Raw genomic sequence first — 19716 nt, forward strand, 5'->3', positions numbered from 1 at the left:
CACAGTGTGAGCAGGGAAGGGGTAGAGAGAGGGAGACACAGAATCCAAAGCAGGTTCCAGTCTCTGAGCTGTTAGCACAGAGCCCAACACGGAGCTCGAACCCACGCACCCACCAACCGTGAGATCATAACCTGATCTGGTGTGACACGTAACTAAGCCACCCAGGTGCCTCTGTCACAAACCCACCAACCGTGAGATCATGACCTGATCCGAAGTCTGACGCTTAACTAAGCCATCCAGGTGCCCCTGAAGTTCCCTTTTAAATTTCTTAATTGTCCCATCATTTCACATATCTCACTGTCTCCTTATCTAGTATAGTTTACAAAGCCTTAAAGTATCCCATGATAAACGCTTCTGGCTCGTGCTTCTAATTTGCTCCTAGAGAGAGGGTCGACTCAAACTGCAAAGATCCACAGTTCTAGAGGCGGCTTCTGCGAGTCTCTGGAGGAGGCAACTAGACTCCCCGGTCCCGAGCTACCACGCTGGGTGCCGTTTCGGAGTTGTAGGAAGTTATCTCGGTTCGCTGGAGCAAAACGCAAAGCAAGCTGCCGTAGCGGGTACACGAGCGGCTCGCGCTTAGCTGCTTTCGGGCGAGCCCGGGCCAGGTGGGCGCCCGGGGGCCCGGGAAGGGGCGGGGCGGCCGTGGGCGGTGGGAGGAGCCTGACGGCGGCCCGTGCCGCCAATGAGCTCCCGAGCCGGCGCGGGCCGTGCGCGTGACGCTGCGTAGCGGGCCGCTAGGCTGGGGGCGGAGGGGCCGGGGAGTGAGGAGCTTTATCTTCGCTTGCGGCGGGGCTGATTGCGCTGCCGGTCTTGGACCCCGGGAGAGCTGCCCGTAGCCCACCTTCCCGCCAGCCTCGCTGCGAGGGCTTCCCGGCTTTGGCGTTCTCGCCCGCTGTCGGGCTCCGGCCCCAGGTAATGCAGATGCTTCCCCATCCCCTCCTCACTTCCCGCCCGGGTCCACCCGCGTCAGCCGGAGAGGAAGGGGAAAGAGGTGGCGGCTGCACCTCGGCCGAACGGGCCTGGCCTTGCCCTGGGCCAGAGGACGGAGAAGGCGGCCCGGAGCCGAGGGAGGGGGAAGCCGCCGCGAGTCGTGGCGAGTTTGGGAGGGTGGGGAGGGCGCGAAAGTTACGGTGGGCGCCCGCGTGGCTGGCAGCCCTTTGAACCTCGGAGGTTTGTTGCGTGCCTCCCAGATCCCGTGGCATCCCTCGAGCTGGTAGTAAAGAAAGTTATGAATTAGAAGACATTTTATTCTGTAAGAAGCGAAACCAAAAATGAGCTCAGGAAGTTAGCTTTTCATTGATTTAGGATAAAAGTAGATGGCGGGCACTTCAAGATTCGAAATCTGGGCACCAAAGCCTTTCATCAAGCTCCTATTTTATTTTCAAATATTAAGGTGTAATTTTCTGTCACTGAAATGTTAACAGCCATTCGGTTATATTTAGAAGTCATTTGTAACCGAGAAACAAATCTAAATGCTATTTTTCATATTTATGTATAGATTAAGTTCATTGGTCACTTTCTAGGTCGCTGCCATCGTTTAAACTATTTTTTCAGAGAACCTCCCTTTGACATAGAATTCAACTTGAATCCACCCCCACCCCCTCATGTGTGTAATATCCATGAATGACTTGTTAGGGAAATTTGTGTGTTGTCTAGGCTTGAGAGTGGCATTTGTTAGGAGCTCTGATGTAGTCAAGAGTAATTCTTTCAAAATGCACCTGTCCCAGTGCATCACGTGATTGGGACTCTCAAACCTTTCGCATTCTCTTAGGATAAAGACCAAAATACTGCTGCCATTCTTTCCATCCATCTCCATTTCTTTTTGGCCACTTCCCTCCTGGTTCTCTAGGCTCCAGCCACATGGGTTTTATTTTTGTTCCAAGAAAGCCTCTTTCTCTTTACTGTCTTCTAGTCTTTAGGGGTTTTCTTCACCTCTAATGTGCCATTCTCTCCTTTCCCCAAATCCAACATATTTCTCAAGTGTCATTTCAGAAAACCTATCTCTATTAAGCTGTCATACTACTCTGTTTTCCTTAGCAGTTAATCATCAATTGTAATATGTTTGTTACTTAGATACTTTAATTGTTTCCTCTCGTAGCATGTACATTTCATGAAGCCTGGGCTAGTGTATCTTGTTTATGTCTGAATTATCAGAGTCTGGTCTAGCACCTGTGGCACAATGAAAGAACAAATGAGCTGGAGAACAGAGGAAGGAAGTTTTCAATGGGAAATATTAACTACATAAAAGTGCTTGTTTCCTTAGGGAAGGAAATAGGAAAAGTTTTTTTTTAAAAAAGGCCAGTTAACAACTTTTTTTTCCTCTGAAATTTATCAACATAGGATAAATGATTATATTGACCATACAAGTGTGAATGAGAATTTATGTGGGTTCCTTAGTGTAGCCAACTGGCTTAATGACGTAGTTCTTTGCTATAGAAGTGTTGTAAGGGGGGCGCCTGGGTGGCTCAGTCGGTTAAGCGTCCGACTTCGGCTCAGGTCATGATCTCACGACTTCGGCTCAGGTCATGATCTCACGACTTCGGCTCAGGTCATGATCTCACGGTCTGTGAGTTTGAGCCCCGCGTCGGGCTCTGTGCTGACAGCTCAGAGCCTGGAGCCTGTTTCAGTCTGTGTCTCCCTCTCTCTCTGACCCTCCCCCGTTCACGCTCTGTCTCTCCCTGTCTCAAAAATAAATAAAATGTTAAAAAAGCATAAAAAAAAAAAAAAGAAGTGTTGTAAGGTTGTACTTGGGTAAACCTTTGCTTGGAGGGAAGGGGGAGAAACTTTAAGTTTTGAATTGTAAATTTATCTGCAATTGTTCTCTTTTCCTCCATTGAATGTGAGAGTGACATAGCAAAGTTGGTCACGTTCTATTTGTTTTATAGATTTATAGCTTCTTTTGAAAGCCTTATTTATTAAAAAAAATAATGTTTATTTATTTTAAGAGGGACAAAGAGTGAGCATGGGAGGGACAGACAGAGAGGGAGAGAGAATCCCAAGCAGGCTCTGTACTGTCAGTGCAGAGCTGGATGCGGGGGTTTGACCTCAGCAACCATGAGATCATGACCTGAGGAGAAATCAAGAGTCAGACACTTAACCCACTGAGCCACCCAGGTGCCCCTGAAAGCTGTATAATAGGAACACTGCAGGCAGGCTAAAGTTGACATTCTTTCCAACATGGTTCATTTGTTTCTTAAATCAATTTTTTTTCTGTTTTCCTTTCTTAAGGCAAATGAGATATGATGACACTGAACATTATGAAATCAATGCACAGATTGGATTCTTAAGAAATAGTGTCTAGTCTCTGTGTGGTATTTTGAAACAGCTATCTGGTCAGCTCTTTGTCACCTCAGTGTAAATGTTTCCATTGACACTTACTGGTGGTGTGACTTTGAACAAGTTTCATAGGGTTTCTGAATCTTCTGTATCTTTTAAAATGCAAGTGTTCAATGAGATGAGATGAGGTTCATCGCACCTGCCCTGCTACCCAGCACTAAATGTTACTGGCTTAGTAAACATTAGTTCCTGGTTCCTTTATGGCCAGACCTCTTGAGAGACTAGTCTTGTGATCACTGCCTTTACTTCCTCAACTCATTTTGCAGCCCAACCCAATAGATTTCTTTGTCCTTGAAATGAACCATACAAGTAAATTGTAGCTATTAATGTCCCCAAATTGTGAAATTTCCTGTGTCCAACCCTCCTTTTTTTATTTCCTTCTTCTTTTTTTTTTTCTTTTTTTTGGGTCTTACTTGAAGTTTCCATGATATTGATCAGATTACTTCTTGAATCTTCTAACTGGGTTTCTAATATTACTTGCTTCTGGTTCTCTAATCTCTCTTAGGCCTTTTCACTGTTCTTTAGGTACCTTATAATATTGGGAAAATGGCTTAATCACCGGGAAAATGGCTTAATCACCTGTAAAATGGGATAATAGTATCTACTGCATAGATTGTTGTGAGGATTAAAGGAACCATAGTAAGTGTTAGGTAAATGTTAGCTTTGATGTTTCCTGGGTAATTTCTTATTTTTTTTTAAGTTTATTACTAATTTTTTTTTTTTTTTTTTTTTTTTTTTTTTTTTTTTTTTTTAAGAATCTCTGCACCCAGCGTGGAGCTTGAACCCACGACCTGGAGATCAAGAGTTGCACACTCTTCTGACTGAGCCTGCTAGGTGTCTCCTCCTAGGTAACTTGATTTATGGTCTCTCCCTGGGTGATTTCCTTCCTGTGCTTTGGCCATAGCTGCTGCCACCGATGAATCCAGATCTCTGTCTCCAGTCTCGACTTGTATGTTCACCTGCCTGCTTTTCATTGTCACTGGGCTGACCCACAGGCACATCATGCTGAACTTACCCTCTCCTTTCTCTTCTGTAGTCACATATCTCAATGGTACACCCATAACCTTAGCCGAATTACAAAACTCTGGGTCTACATTTCTGGATGCCTTCTGGATGTAGCCACCTGGATATCATCAGTGCCTCAGCTTAATGTTTGTAGATTTATCTCCTTATCTCTAATTTCTTCATGAAATCATTTGTTCATTTAATCATTACCTGCCGTTTGAGCCTTATTTCAGGCCTTTATCTTTTTGTGTGTATGTGTACTAATTGTTCTCTCTGCCAGTCTCTCATCTTCTACATTGGTGTCTGAATTATCTTACTGAAAGACAAATATGAAGTCACCTTCCTGTTTCTTTTTTATGTATATATTTTAAATATTTTAAAAAAAGTAATCTCTGCATGCAACCAGGGGCTTGCACTCACAATCCCGAGGTCAAGAGTGACATGCTTCGCTAGCTGAGCCTGCCAGCCTCCCCACCCAGTTGTTTAAAAACCCCTGCAGCTCCTTGTTTTTGTAAGTTGGAAACTCTTTCTAATCAGCCCTAAGGGCCCTTGACCTTTTGTTCTTGTCCTTTCATGCTCCGGCATTAATCCTTCTCTTCCTTTAAGATTTAACCTAGATTTTCCTTTTTTCAGGAGACCTTTCCTGATGGCCCCTAAGTCCTGTTGGGCGCCAGGCCTGTATTTCCTTAATACTCTGTGCATCTCAGCTACTGCTGTTCTATAATATCACTGGGTGTTATAATTATGTTATAATTATATTATGTTATAATTTAAAAATAGCTAGATTTTTAGTCCTTGAGGGCACAGGCTGTTAGAGTCATCTTTGTATCCCAGGGCTTGGTACTGCAGTAGACCTCAATAAAATACTTGAAATAGTGAATCTGTCACCAAGGTCTCTACTTGTCCATGCTTATCGTAGAATGCTCTCTTCTTCCCATCCTGTTTTGATACATTGGAACTTCTGTTTTTTCTTTCAACTCTGGCTTTGATATCATTTCCTCTGTGAGGATTTGTTTGACTTCCCTAAATGGTTTGTTATACCTTTTCGTGTGTGTGTGTGTGTGTGTGTGTGTGTGTGTGTGTGTGTACATACACAGGGTAATGGGGTAGACCTCTGTATTATTGCAACACATTTATCTACCATCACTGTAGAAAGAGATACTTAATCTACATGAATTTTCACATAGTTGGTATATACTTTCAAGTGTCAGAAACACATTTTTTTCCTTTTTCTATCTTTTTTAACACATTTTTTTCAATGCAAATTAAAAAGCTTTCTTCTTGCCTTCTGTGTTTAAACTAACATAGCCTTTTTAAGGTGCACCAGGGTCATTAGAGCATGAACTTGAAGGTCTGCTTTGACACAGTGATGATTTATGGGACTTATTAGTAACCTAACCCGTTTGATCCTACACTGAAAGACCTGTTCTTGCTCTCATTTTTAATGTTCATTCCTTAAAAACTTTTAAAAGTTTTTTTTTTTTTTTCTTTACTGTCATCTATAGTTATGCTTCCAGCAGTCACTGCCCTTTTCTGGTTGAGGATGCCGCCAGGATTACCTATTTCCTAGGGTTATTGTTAGGATTAAAGGAGGTAATGTACAAAAAGTCTTATCAGGGAGCATAGCAGATAGTAACTACCCACTAAAGGAAACTTACTAACCATTATTAATAATATTTTTCTAATTATTTGAATCACTTCAGGAGGATAATCTCAAGTTTAAGAGATTTTCCAGTGGAGCAAAGGGCATGGCATTTGTCAGCAAATTGTTTCTTAGACAACCTGAGTGTAGAATTGGGTCCTGAATAGCACTTGCTGATGAAGAATCCTGAGCTCTAGAACAGATCATTTTTATGTATGTTTATTTTTATTTATTTATTTAATTAAAAAAATTTTTTTAAAATGTTTATTCATTTTTGAAAGAGAGACAGAGCACAAGCAGGGGTGGGGCGGAAAGAGAGAGGGACACAGAATCCAAAGCAGGCTCCAGGCTCTGAGCTGTCAGCACAGAGCCTGATGTGGGGCTCAAACCCACAAACTGTGAGATCATGACCCGAGCCGGAGTCGGATGCTTAACCGACCGAGCCACCCAGGTGCCCCATTTTTATGTATATTTATATGTAAATACATAATTTAAATCCCAAGCTAGGTAAATGCCCTCATTAACTTTTATATTTATCTTTTGGTGTTCATAGGTAAAGTTAGAGATAAAAGTGAACACCATTTCAGCTTTCTTGCTGTTTGTTTAATGATCACTTCAGGACATAGGAAGTGGACGTTTGTTTCAGTTCCTTCATTTCCTCTTTATTTTTTTAAGTAGTATTTATTTATTCAGCACTTTTTTTGTGTGTTTTTAAGTAGGCTCCATGCCCAGTGTGGGGCTTAAACTCACGACCCTGACATTAAGAGTCCCGTGCTCCACTGACTGATCCAGCCAGGTGCACCAGTTATTTCATTTCGTTAACACATGTGAAAATACTTGGTAACACTTTATTCACTTAAAAAATGTGTATTAAGTGCAGTGTATGTGCCAGGCATGGTTCTAGATACTTGGATAAAATAGTGAACAAGACAAAATTCTTTTCATGGGGATTGTCGTCTTGTGGGTTGATAGACAATAAACACTATAATGCGTTGGGCAGTAAGTGCTCTGAAGGAAAGTAAAGGAAGGTAAGGGATAAGAGTAATACGGTGCAAGAGCGTTTAGTTAAGGTAGACAGGGGAGACCCCAGGGAGGGGATGTTTGAGCAGAGAACTTAAATGAAGTGAAGGAGAAAGCCTTGTATTTGAGGGAGATAGTCCAGGCAAAGGAAATAGCAAAGGCCTGTGAGTAGGAATGCTGTGGCTTATTACGGGAACAGCAAAAGGCCAGAGTCACTAGAGCAGAGCAAGTGAAAGGGTTGTGGGAAGTTGAGGGTGCAGGGGAGGGGCAGGGAGTGAGTGGCAGATCATGGAAGAGTTATCAGACAATGGTGAGGAGTTGGAACAAAATTCAGTGTTTGAAGGGTTTTGATCAGGGGAGTGACTTGCTCTGACTTAACCTTAAAAGGATTAATCTGGGTACTATGTTAAAAAAAAATAGACCAGAAAGGAGAAAACGGAGAAAGACCAGTTAGGAGGCTACAGTGAGATGAGACAGTGACTTCGACTCTGGTAGAGGTGGGGGATGTGGTGAGAAGACATCGGAGTTGGGTATTTATTTTTTGAGGGCAGCCTGAAATGGACTTGCGGCTGGATTGGGTAAGGGAAAGTAAGGAATTGAGGATGGCTCCTAGGCTTTGTTTAAAATCTGGGCAAAGACTAAAATGGGGAAGACCATTAACCATTCACTGAGATAGGTAAGGCCGTGAGAAGAATGGCATTGGAGGGAACATCAGTAGTTCACCTGCTGGAAATCAGAATTATGGACATGGTACAGTTGTTGGTTAACAGTGAGGTCAAGGGGAAGGTATGACTGGAACATGAGAACAGCTTGTTGGAGACGGGAGGAAGTCAGGGCGCTGGCGGCCCAGGGTATTGGATGGATCTGTGTACGTGGATGTTGAAGTTAAAGAAGTGTGGAAAAATCAGCGGTGGGGAGAGATGGGGGGAGTGAGTGAGATTCAGATATCCCCTCATAATCTTATGATTTACATGATCTGAGGATTTGATCAACGTTGAGGTGAGCCATTTTAAGTGATTTATCTTTCCTAACATCTGTATGTATGACAGTAATACGATTTGTTAATGTTTTCTTAGAAGCCACACGTACTTGAGCTGCATTTGAGAAGGTAGATAAATATGGCCCTTTGTTTACCCTCATCTGGTACATCATAAAAGCAAACACTAGAATTTGAGGGATGATGTGGCTTAATGTTTGACTGCCATTTAGCATACAGGAGGTAGATATGTGCATATCAGATTACTTAGTTAATTTTTCAAACGTGGTTGTGAATAATGATGGCACTTTAGTGTGTATTATCTTCTTTTGTTATCGCTCTGTGCAGTAGTATTTATCTTCATTTTCTAGATGAAGAAACAGGTTCCAGAGAGGTTGGAGGATTTAGCGAGGATACCGTGATATGACGGAGCTGGAGTGTAAAGTACTTCTTGGGGCACAGATGTCAAATCCTGTGCCTTCGTAGTTGTCACTTCCTGCTAAGTAGGGGAAATCAAGGCCAAAGAAGTTCGTGTGGATTAGGATACAAAGATTTTGTTATGTAAACACTTTTCTTCTTGGGCTCACTTCTAAAATAAGTATTTATTTTAATACTTTAATAAGTATTAATATTTTAATAAGATTTAAATTGTGGCACAATAATTGTACAGACTTCGTACCTGTGCTTTCGCTTTTGAAGTAAAGCTTTCTTCTCTAGTAACCTGGAAGAACAACCTAATGGTTGTTGGCCCCTGGTCTCCTTACCAAGAACTCTTGTAGTAATGTTTTCATTATTCTGTAGGGTATCCGGGCTTAAGTTTTTTGTTTTTTGTTTTGGCTTTTTAAGCAGCATTTATTTGTCAACTTGTTTTAGTATTTTTTTCACCTCTTATTTAGTGCTTTTAATCAGCTTGAGAATTGATTTCTCAGTGAATTGATAGTCTCGGCCAAAAGCAAAGTAGCATTGTTTTAGCCATCCTGTACAGCTTGCTTTATGTAATAAAATGTGTAATTATTTATTTCAGTTATTGAAATAATTGAAGTTTTTGCATACCCTAGAAATCTAGGGCACCCCTCCCTAGTCTCGATTAAGAACAGTTGTCATAGATCTTGCTGAGTAGGATACATAAAGGTGTTTATTTTCTTTAATTTTTTTTTAAGTTTATTTATTTTAAGAGAGAGCAAATGAAGGAGGGGCAGAGAGAGAGGGAGAGAGAATCCCAAACAGGCACCGCACTGTCAGTACAGAGCCTGATGTGGGACTCAAACTCACGAACCATGAGATCATGACCTGAGCTGAAACCAAGAATTAGACCCTTAACTGACTGAGCCACCCAGGTGCCCCTTGGATCTTTCTATCTGTGTTGTTTTCTTCCCTGATTTCTTTTCTCCCTGCCCCCCACCCCCCACCCTTTTGTAAGGTTATTTATTTATTTTGAGAGAGACAGAGACAGCATGAGCAGGGGAGGGCAGAGAAAGAGGGAGAATCCTGAGCAGACTCTGCACTGTCATCACAGATACGGGGCTCAAACCCACGAAACCATGAGATGACCTGAACTGAAGCCAAGAGTCGGATGTTTAACTGACTGAGCCGCCTAAATGCCCACTGATTTCTTTTCTACTTCCTGATGTCTCACTCTGAGGGCATCCCCCAGTGGTCAGTTCTTCTCTGATCTTTCTGTTGGAGAGTTGGATGCCCTTCTGGCTTCCTCTGTCACTGTTAACACAAAGCACTTTTAATTAAATTCATCAGTTGCCCTGACCTCTTTCCTAGGTTCCTCTGAATTGGCTCTTAGGGGTCTCCTAAAATTTCTACTTCATGTATTCATCTGCTGTTCCATAATTTTGTTTCATTTATTTGATTTCTGAAAAAATTAGAAAGAAATTGATCTAGATTAGCCAGATTTTTACGTTGCTGAGCAGTGATATTTAAGGAAACAATCAAACTCTCCATGTACTGCATTTTGTACGGGAAAGGACATGGTAACATAAAAGTTTAGAAAGGCCATAATATTAGAATTTAAAAATATAAGGCTTTAAAAATAAGTACTTTGTTTTTCTTTTTGCTTCACATTAAGGAAAACACAGTAAAATACTGCTTTAGAGTTAACCCTGTACTGTGTTGATCTGCCTCAAATTTGACTTTGATCATATTTTTCAGTGTTTAGAATGGGCTTACCACTGCCTAACTGAAAAATAAGTGCTCGTTTCTTAGGCCTTTATAGTTTAGCTCTCCTTTCTAGTCTTTTCCCTCATCACATTTCTCTGTTACCGACTTAAAAAAACCATGCAGATAGTTAATGATGTTTGTGGTTTGCATCTGACCCAGGTTAAAATCTGGCCCTGTGTGGTCCTGGGCAAGTTACTGGGAAGAGAAGGAAAGCCTTGGCATCCCAGAGCTGTGCTGATACTGTCAACGAGGCCGCGATGTTGTGGGCAAGCCTGGCATTTACCATCTGGGTCTTCTTGGTGTCCTTCTGTTGACCACAATTTCACTGAATGTCAGCATCAGACAAGGCTACTCTGTGATCGTGGTGGATCAAGACAGAAACAACATGCTATAATCATGTCTTAACCTAGACAAAATGTGAACATCGTCCAAGTCATAAAATTTCTACCACCCCCCTCTCCAGGCTAATGTGAATGATTGTTGCTGCTCTACTGGTTATAGCTTTAGCCTCTCTGTGGAGAAGATTTGTTATGCCCTTCTCCACAGAGAGATCTACTGATCATAACATTGTTCTGCTTTCTGACTGCACCCAAGCCAGAGTCAACCCCTACTTCTTTGGACTTTTCCAAAAATCATCTAGCCAAGTCCCAAATCTTAAGTCATTTCTGGTATTCTGAGATTCCCCACAGTTTCCCTTCGTGCACATTGTTAATAAACTCAACTTGTTCTACTATAGGTATGTTTCTGGTGTATGCACAGAGGGCATTGACAGGACTACTCTGAGCCTTATTTTTTCTTATGTGAACTGCGATTAATAATATCTTTTTTGCAGAGCTATGAAGATTGGATGAAAAAACTTAAAGCACCCAGCAGAGTCCTTGAACTTTTAGATACTCAACAAGAGCTTGTTTCCTGTCCTCTAGTAAAGTAGTCTGATCAATTTATGATCTCTAACACATCTTATAAGGACCTTGTTTTAATCCTTTCCCACTTGTTCTCATCCTTTAGGACTCCGTTCAAATACCTTTTCTGTGAAAACTTTGCATCTCTTAGTGATCTCTTCTGTCTCTGAATTTCAAGTATTGTTTTTACCATTGACTTGACTTTTTTTTTATGTTTATTTATTTTTGAGAAAGAGAGAGCAGGGGAGGGACTGAGAGAGAGAGAGAGAGTGTCCTAAACAGACTACACGCTGTTCAGCACAGAGCCTGATGTAGGGCTCAATCTCATGAATCATGAGATCGTGACCTGAGCTGAAATCAAGAATCAGACGCCTAACCTACTAAGCCACCCAGGCGCCCCTTGATGTTAAGTGTACCCTACTTTGTGGTGTCTGTGTACTTACCTTCTGTTATTTAATTCTTAATTTTTCATATGCATCTGCCTTGTTCAACTAAATTGTTCTTTACAGATGGGGTTTTTGTGGGGCACCTGGCTGGCTCATCTAGTTTAGCATCCATCTCTTGATTTTGGCCTAGGTCATGATCTTGTGGTTTGTGGGTTCGAGCCCCGAGTTAGGCCCTGTGCTGACAGCTCAGAGCCTGGAGCCTGCTTCAGATTCTGTGTCTCCCTTGCTTTCTGCCCCTCCCCTGCTCGCTCGCGCTCTCGCTCTCCAAAAAAAAAAAAAAAAAAAAAAAAAAAATGGGGCTTTGTTTAAATAAGGGCCTTTGAAACCTATTATTTTTTTAAGGACTAATTTCTTTAAAATTTTTATAATATGTTGTACTCAGAAAATGCTTACCCAGGATGAAGGTAAAACCAAAAGAAGAGAATGTCATTTTCCACCTCTCCTAAATATGGTGATACTGTGACATTTGCTTAAGCCAGATACTTTAAAGTGAAGGGGAGCAAATATGCCACCCCAGAATGTGCCACTTTGGCATATTGATTATTTTGAATTAAAGTTACTTAACATCCAGTGCAAGGAAGACACTCCAACCCTCTTTTGTCTGCCTGAAAACAGACCTCTGAAAACAGAGGATACCATGTGAAAGGTATCCTCCCTGTACTAGGAGGGTAGAAGGCATCCCTATCACCAAGGAATTTAGGGCTGAGAAGGCTGTTTTTTTTTTAAGTTTATTTATTTTTTAATTTAATTTAATTTTTTTATTAATTTTATTTTTTTTAGTTTACATCCAAATTAGTTAGCATATAGTGCAACAATGATTTCAGGAGTAGATTCCTTAACGCTCCTTACCCATTTAGCCCATCCCCCCTCCCACACCCCCTCCAGTAACCCTCTGTTTGTTCTCCATATTTATGAGTCTCTTCTGTTTTGTCTCCCTCCCTGTTTTTATATTATTTTTGTTTCCCTTCCCTTATGTTCGTCTGTTTTCTCTCTTAAAGTCCTCATATGAGTGAAGTCATAGGATATTTATCTTTCTCTGACTAATTTCACTTAGCATAATCCCCTCCAGTTCATCCATGTAGTTGCAAATGGCAAGATTTCATTCTTTTGATTGCCGAGTAATCCACCGTTGTATATATATATTACATCTTCTTTATCCATTCATCCATCGATGGACATTTGGGCTCTTTCCATTCTTTGGCTACTGTTGATAGTGTTGCTATAAACATGGGGGTGCATGTGTCCCTTCAAAACAGCGTATCTGTATCCCTTGGATAAATACCTGGTAGTGCAATTGCTGGTCGTAGGGTAGTTCTGTTTTTAATTTTTTGAGGAACCTCCGTGCTGTTCTCAGAGTGGCTGCACCAGCTTGCATTGCCACCAACAATGCAAAAGAGATCCTCTTTCTCTGCATCCTCACCAACATGTGTTGTTGCCTGAGTTGTTAATGTTAGCCATTCTGACAGGGGTGAGGTGGTATCTCATTGTGGTTTTGATTTGTATTTCCTTGATGATGAGTGATGTGGAGCATTTTTTCATGTGTCGGTTGGCCATCTGGATGTCTTTTTTGAAGAAGTGTCTATTCATGTCTTTTGCCCATTTCTTCACTGGACTATTTGTTTTTTGAGTTTGGTAAGTTCTTTATAGATTTTGGATACTAACCCTTTATCTGATATGTTGTTTGCAAATATCCTCTCCCATTCTGTCGGTTGCCTTTTAGTGTTGCTGATTGTTTACTTCGCTGTGCAGAAGCTTTTTATGTTGATGGGGTCCCAGTAGTTCATTTTTGCTTTTGTTTCCCTTGCCTCTGGAGACGTGTTGAGTAAGAAGTTGCTGTGGCCAAGATGAAAGAGGTTTTTGCCTGCTTTCTCCTCGAGGATATTGATGGCTTTCTGTCTTACATTTAGGTCTTTCATCCATTTTGAGTTTATTTTTGTGTGGGGTGTAAGAAAGTAGTCCAGATTCATTCTTCTGCATGTTGCTGTCCAGTTTTCCCAGCACCACTTGCTGAAGAGACTGCCTTTATTCCATTGGATATTCTTTCCTGCTTTGTCAGAGATTAGTTGGCCATAGGTTTGTGGGCCCATTTCTGGGTTCTCTGTTCTGTTCCATTGATCTGAGTGTCTCTTCTTGTGCCAGTACCATAATGTCTTGATTATAGCTTTGTAGTATAGCTTGAAGTCTGGGATTGTGATGCCACCTGCTTTGGTTTTCTTATTCAAGATTGCTTTGGCTATTCGGGGTCTTTTCTGGTTCTATACAAATTTTAGGATTGTTTGTTCTAGTTCTGTGAAGAATGCTGGTGTTATTTTGATAGGGATTGCATTGAATATGTAGATTGCTTTGGGTAATATTGACATTTTAACAATATTTGTTCTTTCTATCCTGGAGCATGGAATCTTTTTCCATTTTTTTGTGTCTTCAATTTCTTTCATCAGCTTTCTATAGTTTTCAATGTATAGATTTTTCACCTTGTTGGTTCTATTTATTCCTAGGTATTTTATGGTTTTTGGTGCAACTGTAAATGGGATCGATTTCTTGATTTCTCTTTCTGTTGTTGCTTCATTATTGGTGTATAGGAATGCAACCGATTTCTGTGCGTTGATTTTATATCCTGCAACTTTGCTGAATTCATGAATCAATTCTAGCAATTTTTTGGTGGAATCTTTAGGGTTTTCCACGTAGAGTATCATGTCATCTGTGAGGAGTGAAAGTTTGACCTCCTCCTGGCCGATTTGGATGCCTTTTATTTCTTTGTGTTGTCTGATTGCAGAGGCTAAGACTTCCAATACTATGTTGAATAACAGTGGTGAGAGTGGACATCCCTGTCTTGTTCCTGCCCTTAGGGGGAAAGCTCCCAGTTTTTCCCCATTGAGGATGATGTTAGCTTTGAGTCGTTCATATATGGCTTTTGTAATCTCGAGGTATGATCCTTCTATCCCTACTTTCTTGAGGGGTTTTATCAAGAAAGGATGCTGTATTTTGTCACATGCTTTCTCTGCATCTATTGAGAGGATCATATGGTTCTTGTCCTTTGTTTAATTGATGTGATGAATCACGTTGTTTTGCAGATACTGAACCATCCCTGCATCCCAGGTATAAATCCCACTTGGTCGTGGTGAATAATTGTTGGAGCTGGTTGGCTAATATCTTGTTGAGGATTTTTGCATCCATGTTCATCATGGAAATTGGTCTATAGTTCTCCTTTTTAGTGGGGTCTCTGTCTCGTTTTGGAATGAAGGTAATGCTGGCTTCATAGAAAGAGTTTGAAAGTTTTCCTTCCTTTTCTATTTTTTGGAACAGTTTCAAGAGAATAGGTGTTAACTCTTCCTTAAATGTTTGGTAGAATTCCCCTGGAAAGCCACCTGGTCCTAGACTCTTGTTTTTTGGGAGATTTTTGATTACTAACTCAATTTCCTTACTGGTTATGGGTCTGTTCAAATTTTCTATTTCTTCCTGTTTCAGTTTTGGTAGTGTATATGTTTCTAGAAATTTGTCCATTTCTTCCATATTGCCCATTTTATTGGCATATAATTGCTCATAATATTCTCTTATTATTGTTTTTATTTCTGCTGTGTTGTGATCTCTCCTCTTTCATTCTTGATTTTATTTATTTGGGTCCTTTCCTTTTTCTTTTTGATCAAACTGAGAAGGCTGTTTAACAAACCTTGTTACTTCACTAATTTACTACCTCAAGTCCAAGCCCTTTTGTCTTGTCAGTTCTTCACACATTGTTTCTTTGTCTAAAAAGGTACAGGGTTGCCTGCTTTGTTCACTTCTTTTGTCCCCAATTTTTATGGGCTCCTGTACATACAGATTTAAATTTGTATTTTTCCTGTTAATCTGTCTTATGTCAATTTAATTATCAGACCACCCCAGAAACCTGGAAGGGAAGAAAGGAAGTTTTCCTCCCCTACAAAAGCTTTTCATGTCTTCCTAGACATTACAATGGTGGGTGAAGAGACGACATCTCTCAGAAAACGGCCGTCAAGGTCCGGGGAAAATTTTGAAGAAAAGGAAGATGAGAGAAAGCCTTCAGAAGAGTCCCTAGGGATATCTAGTAATGGTAAGGTCTTTACTTTTGTTTTGTTTTGTTTTTTTCCTGGCTACTTAAGTTTTATTAATCTTCCTCAGTAAATACATAGACTGTTAAGTAATTTTTATTATTTTATTTTATTTTATTTTTTTTCTGATTCTGCTTTCTGTTTATTCATTTTTTTAGGGATTCCACACGAGTGACATCATGTGTATTTTGTCTTTCTCTGTCTGACTTATTTCACTTAACATAATACCTTCTGGGTCCATCCATGTTGTCACAGTGTGTCTTTTTATGGCTGTATAATATTCCATTATAGATATGTATTACACCTTTCTTGTCTGTCCATCATGGACACTTAGGTTGATTTTATATCTTGGCTATTGTAAATAATGCTGCAATAAACATAGGGGTGTGTATATCTTCTTGAATTGGTGTTTTTATTTTCTTTGGGTAAATACTTAGTAGTGGAATTATTGGATCATATGGTAGTTCTGTTTTTACTGTTTTGAGGAAATTCCATACTGTTTTCCCCAGTGGTTGTACCAATTTACATTCCCACCAACAGCACATGAGGGTTCCTTTTTTTTTGCTTCCTTACCAATACTTGTCATTTCTTATCTGTTTAATTTTAGCCATTCTGATAGGTATAAGATGATATCTCATTGTGATTTTGATTTGCATTTTCCTGATGATTATTGATTGTGACCATTTTTTCATATGTTTGTTGGCCATTTGTATGTCCTCTTTGGATTAATGTCTATTCAGGTCTTCTGCCCATTTTTCAATCAGATTATTTGTTTTTTGGATGTTGAGTCGTATCAGTCCTTTATACACTGTTTTTTTTTTTTTTTCAATATATGAAGTTTATTGTCAAATTGGTTTCCATACAACACCCAGTGCTCATCCCAAAAGGTGCCCTCCTCAATACCCATCACCCACCCTCCCCTCCCTCCCACCCCCCATCAACCCTCAGTTCTCAGTTTTTAAGAGTCTTGTTAAGTAATTTTTATAGTGAAGATTGCTTAGGACACTGAAGAGGACATTCTTCGTTACCATTGATTCTGGGACCTTGCTGGCAGGGGATGACTTCTTATCTATTGCCTTGATAACTTCAAGGGCCACTATTTGTCTCATGTCCCTAATGGCCTAGTGGCGGGTACTCAGAGAAGGTCTCCACACTCAAGGCCTTGCTGGGGACTGTTTGCACAGTGGCTGCATCACCAGGCTTCAGGGCTTTCAGTTGTCTTCTGTCTTCTTGCCCAAGTGTTGGTCAGTCTTTTCCCTCAGTTCAGGAGATGTGAGCTGTATGGCTGTCCAGCACCGGGGTTTGGCCAGCACGGATCTGCCTAGGGTGGTTTAAGACAATCACCTGTGCCACAACATTGCCACCTTCCATGGGGGGAGTTGTTCCTGCTGTTTTCACCTACTTTTCTATGAGGAATGTCTTTCACAGACACATTCTTCATGTTGAAACCCACGTCGTCACCAGGCAGGGCCTTAGACAGGCCTCGTGGTGCTTCTCCACAGACCTCTGGTGAGGGTTGGTGGAGACGAGGGTGACCACTGTCCCAGATTTCAGGAAGCCAGTCTCCACTGGCCCCTTGGCACAATGCCTGATCTTTTTCTTTCTTTCTTTTTTTTTTTTTTTAAGTTTATTTATTTAATATGAGAGAGTACACATGAGCCAGTTAGGGAGAGGCAGAGAGAGGGAGAGAGAATCCCAAGCAGGCTCCATGCTGTCAGTGTGGAGCCTGATGTGGGACTTGAACCCATGAACCGTGAGATCATTACCTGAGCTGAAATGAAGAGTCAGACCCTTAACTGACTGAGCCCCCCAGGTGCCTGCAGTGCCTCTAATCTTGTACATGTCTCGCAGAGGCAGCCTTAGGACTTATTGACTGGGTTAGTGGGTGGGAGGGTAGAATCCGGAGACTTCTAGCTGTCACCGGGTGGTGTTTTCATCTGTCCTACTGACCTTCCAGCCAGGGCATGTTGTCGCTGTGCCAGCCCGAGATGGGCACAAAGGCCATGCGGCTGGATTGTAGCTGATCTTCTTGAGGTAGGTGCTCACTTCTAAAGCGACCTGGAAGCGCACAGTGCTATAGGTAGGCCTCGTGGAGTCCCTCTTATTAGTGGCCATCCCGAGCCACGGGCTGCTTCAGGCCCAGCATGTAGGCCACAGCATGAGCTCGAAGGTCTGCCCTTCTTGGAGATGCCCACTTCAAACTCCTGCAGGACACTGCCATGATGAACACGGCGCATTGGCTTCAGATGTCCAGTGATCACATTCTTGATGAAGTCCCTATGGCCTGGGACATTGATGATGGTGATGTATCAGACTTCCATAGGGATGGGAGTGGTGATGCCATACTCTCCCTCCACCTTAGGCTTGTGTAGCACCTGGGCATATTTGAAGGAGCCCTTATCTGCTGCCTCCACTTCTTGATGGTTCTCCTGTTAGTGCCCCCGCCCCCGCTTGTAGATGAGATGCGTGGCATTGTTGGGCTTGCTGGAGTCCACATGGCCCATGCCGATGATCTTGATGAGGGTCTTCTCTTTGCCCATGGCAGTGGGTTCATTAGTCGCTGCTCTAAAGAAAAAGAAGCAAACCTGATCTGGAGATCAAGAGCTACAGCAGCTTTGAGACAGGCTTTTAATTTTTTTGAGGTGATTTAATGAAATAAGAACAAATTCAGCGTTTTAGAATAGGGATTGCCCCCCCCCCCCCCGTCTTTAAGTTTTTACCATTTTTAGTAACCTCTACACCCAACACAGGGCTTGAACCCACAACCTTGAGATCAAGAGTCACATGCTGTTCCTACTGAGCCCCCTGGGCACCCTGGGATTGCGGTCTTTTTAGCTCTCTTTATAAGTGGGTGTGCTGGTAGGCAGTGTGAAGGTACACAAGTGAAAAATAAATTGATAAAGAGAGTAGAAAGGAACGCTTGATTTAAGTGCCAGTCACAGCCACCTGTACTGGTGACGCTGGTGTGCAAATTGCTTCATATGTCATACAGGTGAGCCTTATTGATACAAGTGGAGTTTGGTGTGTCTAATTTAGGATTTATATTACATGGAGTTTTCTATATCTGGGAACAAAAAATTAGAAAATAAGCCCTTGTTAATTACTTCAGTGAACATTTTTTGGGCATCTACCGTGTTTTAGACACCATTCATCCATTTATTCATTCCTTCAGCCCCCAACCCATCAGTAATTAGTGGTGCCTGGTGAGGTGCTGGGCCTGCAGCAGTGATCAGTACATGTGTTTGCCCTCATGGAGCTCCACATTAAGTGAATGAGAACTCCTCCCCCAGTTGCATAATTAGATTACTGCAAATAAGTGCTACTCATTACTCTTAACAGATGTAATGAGCATAGAGTAACTAGCAGAGTACCTAACCTGATTCAGCACAGGGTTATAACGCTTGGGGGAGAGAGAGATTAGGGAGCTCTTTTACTTCTTCTATCCAGGTTTGCTTAACACACAAATACAAAGAGTATGATGCTGGGCTTGTTGTTAAGGTCAAGGCCTATGCTTTAGATGGATAGACCTGTAAACACAACTCCAGCTGATGTCATCTGTTGCATCAGCGTATTTAGTTTCACAGTGACATTTGTATGGGTTTGACTTCTATAAGGATATGAAATTTGAGCCTTGTTTGGTTAACAGATAGGGATGGAACTTTCTGAGACAGTTGTCTTGGGCATCGTGAGACTTCTTTCATAAAAGAACGTTCTTTTGCTTTTCCTCCTTAAATTTAATTGTAAATACAGCAAGTGGATCTCACCAGGAATATAAATGTCGCTGCTTAAGTTTGCATAATGACATTTATTGATTGTTAGGCTCTTAATTAGCCATTTATGAAATATCTCTATTACACATGGCTAGTTTTAGTGTGATATAAAATGTGAAATTTGTACACAGGGATGAGCCAACATGGAGTAGAAACGTTCCCCTTCTGTGATTTCAGAATTTCGGATAATGCATGTTGTCTGTCTTAGAGACAGAAAAATCACTTTTTATTGCAACATTCTGTCACCAGATAAAATTTTCTCTTTGTGTCCCAATTTGTAAAAAGCTTTTAAATGACTCTAATTTCTATATGTTTTCGGTATTCTCTATTGTCAGTTCATTAAGGTTTAAAATTCTGGGTTCTAGGGGCGCTTGGGTGGCTCAGTC

At 41.4% G+C, this 19716-nt stretch overlaps 1 protein-coding gene across 1 annotated transcript in view; it reads left to right on the forward strand.

Annotated features, from left to right (window-relative positions):
- Positions 1–739: 739 nt before the first annotated feature.
- Positions 740–19716, forward strand: part of SOAT1 (sterol O-acyltransferase 1) — a 78447-nt gene continuing 59470 nt past the window's right edge. The window contains exons 1-3 of the mRNA XM_042975794.1: positions 740–912; positions 4092–4184; positions 15437–15562. Coding sequence (XP_042831728.1) covers positions 15445–15562 — 118 coding nt within the window. The 5' untranslated portion in view covers positions 740–912; positions 4092–4184; positions 15437–15444. The remainder of the gene's footprint in view (positions 913–4091; positions 4185–15436; positions 15563–19716) is intronic.

The sequence above is a fragment of the Panthera tigris genome, chromosome F3 (genome assembly GCF_018350195.1).
Source record: "Panthera tigris isolate Pti1 chromosome F3, P.tigris_Pti1_mat1.1, whole genome shotgun sequence".
NCBI lineage: Eukaryota > Metazoa > Chordata > Mammalia > Carnivora > Felidae > Panthera > Panthera tigris.